The sequence below is a fragment of the Sinocyclocheilus grahami genome, unplaced genomic scaffold (genome assembly GCF_001515645.1).
Source record: "Sinocyclocheilus grahami isolate Dianchi unplaced genomic scaffold, SAMN03320097.WGS_v1.1 scaffold9797.1, whole genome shotgun sequence".
NCBI classification, from domain to species: Eukaryota; Metazoa; Chordata; class Actinopteri; order Cypriniformes; family Cyprinidae; genus Sinocyclocheilus; species Sinocyclocheilus grahami.
The window spans coordinates 4686-5692 of NW_015512853.1; the positions used below are offsets into that span (position 1 = coordinate 4686).

Genomic DNA, 1007 nt, shown 5'->3' on the forward strand with positions numbered 1-1007 from the left:
TGTGTGTGTGTGTGTAGGGACCCTGCAGGTGAGGTTGGAGGTGAGCTGATGCTGGGAGGCTTTGACCAGCAGTATTTTGACGGTGATCTGCATTACGTCAACGTCACACGAAAAGCCTACTGGCAGATAAAGATGGATGAGTATGTGATCACTATTGCTATACAAGCCCTGTTTCAACAGCCAAGACTGTGACATTTAGACGGATATACTTGATTGATTTTTGAGTTTTTATATTGGTTGGAAACTGCGACAAATCCTATTTGTAATGATGATGTATTGCATATATTGGTCATTTTCCTACAGAGTTCAGGTGGGTGGCACTCTTACCCTCTGCAAAAACGGATGCCAGGCAATTGTTGACACTGGAACATCAATGATCACAGGGCCGGTTCAAGAGGTGCGGGCCCTGCAGAAAGCCATCGGAGCCATACCACTGCTGATGGGAGAGGTGAGGAGCATTCCAGCTAAAATATCGTCATCAAAATGTATACGTTGAATAATTTATCATTTTTATTTATTCTTTATTGATTTATTTTATTTTAATTTATTTCCTTGGTCCACTTCAATTTGTTGATACTTTCATCGCCATTTATTTCCAGCATAAAGTGAGTCATGATGTGAATATTTTGATGCGTTTCCTCCTTTTTAGTACTGGATTGACTGTAAGAGGATTCCATCACTTCCTGTTGTTTCCTTCAGCCTGGGAGGGAAGATGTTTAACTTAACTGGAGAGAACTATGTTTTGAAGGTGCGTCCCCCTCTTTACAGAATCTGGTGGGGTTTATATAGAGGTAGGAAAGGGACATTATAGAGGAACTTAGAATGTTCCTCTATACCTTACAATCTTATTTAGAAGTGCAGCTCCTTGGAATAAATAACCAGAGTCCTTGAAGTGAAAAATTATGTTTTAAAATGGCTAAAAAATAGCTTTTTTGGTATGTGAAGTCATCTTTTTGAATTGGTCAGTTGCTCAATTTGTTGTATGGTATGTGATTGTTTGAATAAAT

General features: G+C 39.1%; 1 protein-coding gene across 1 annotated transcript in view; it reads left to right on the plus strand.

The window, feature by feature from the left end:
• Window positions 1-791, plus strand: part of LOC107578338 (cathepsin D-like) — a gene marked incomplete at both ends in the record, with an annotated part of 5414 nt that extends 4623 nt beyond the window's left edge. The window contains 3 exons of the mRNA XM_016264307.1: window positions 18-140; window positions 304-448; window positions 650-791. Coding sequence (XP_016119793.1) covers window positions 18-140; window positions 304-448; window positions 650-791 — 410 coding nt within the window. The remainder of the gene's footprint in view (window positions 1-17; window positions 141-303; window positions 449-649) is intronic.
• Window positions 792-1007: the final 216 nt, after the last annotated feature.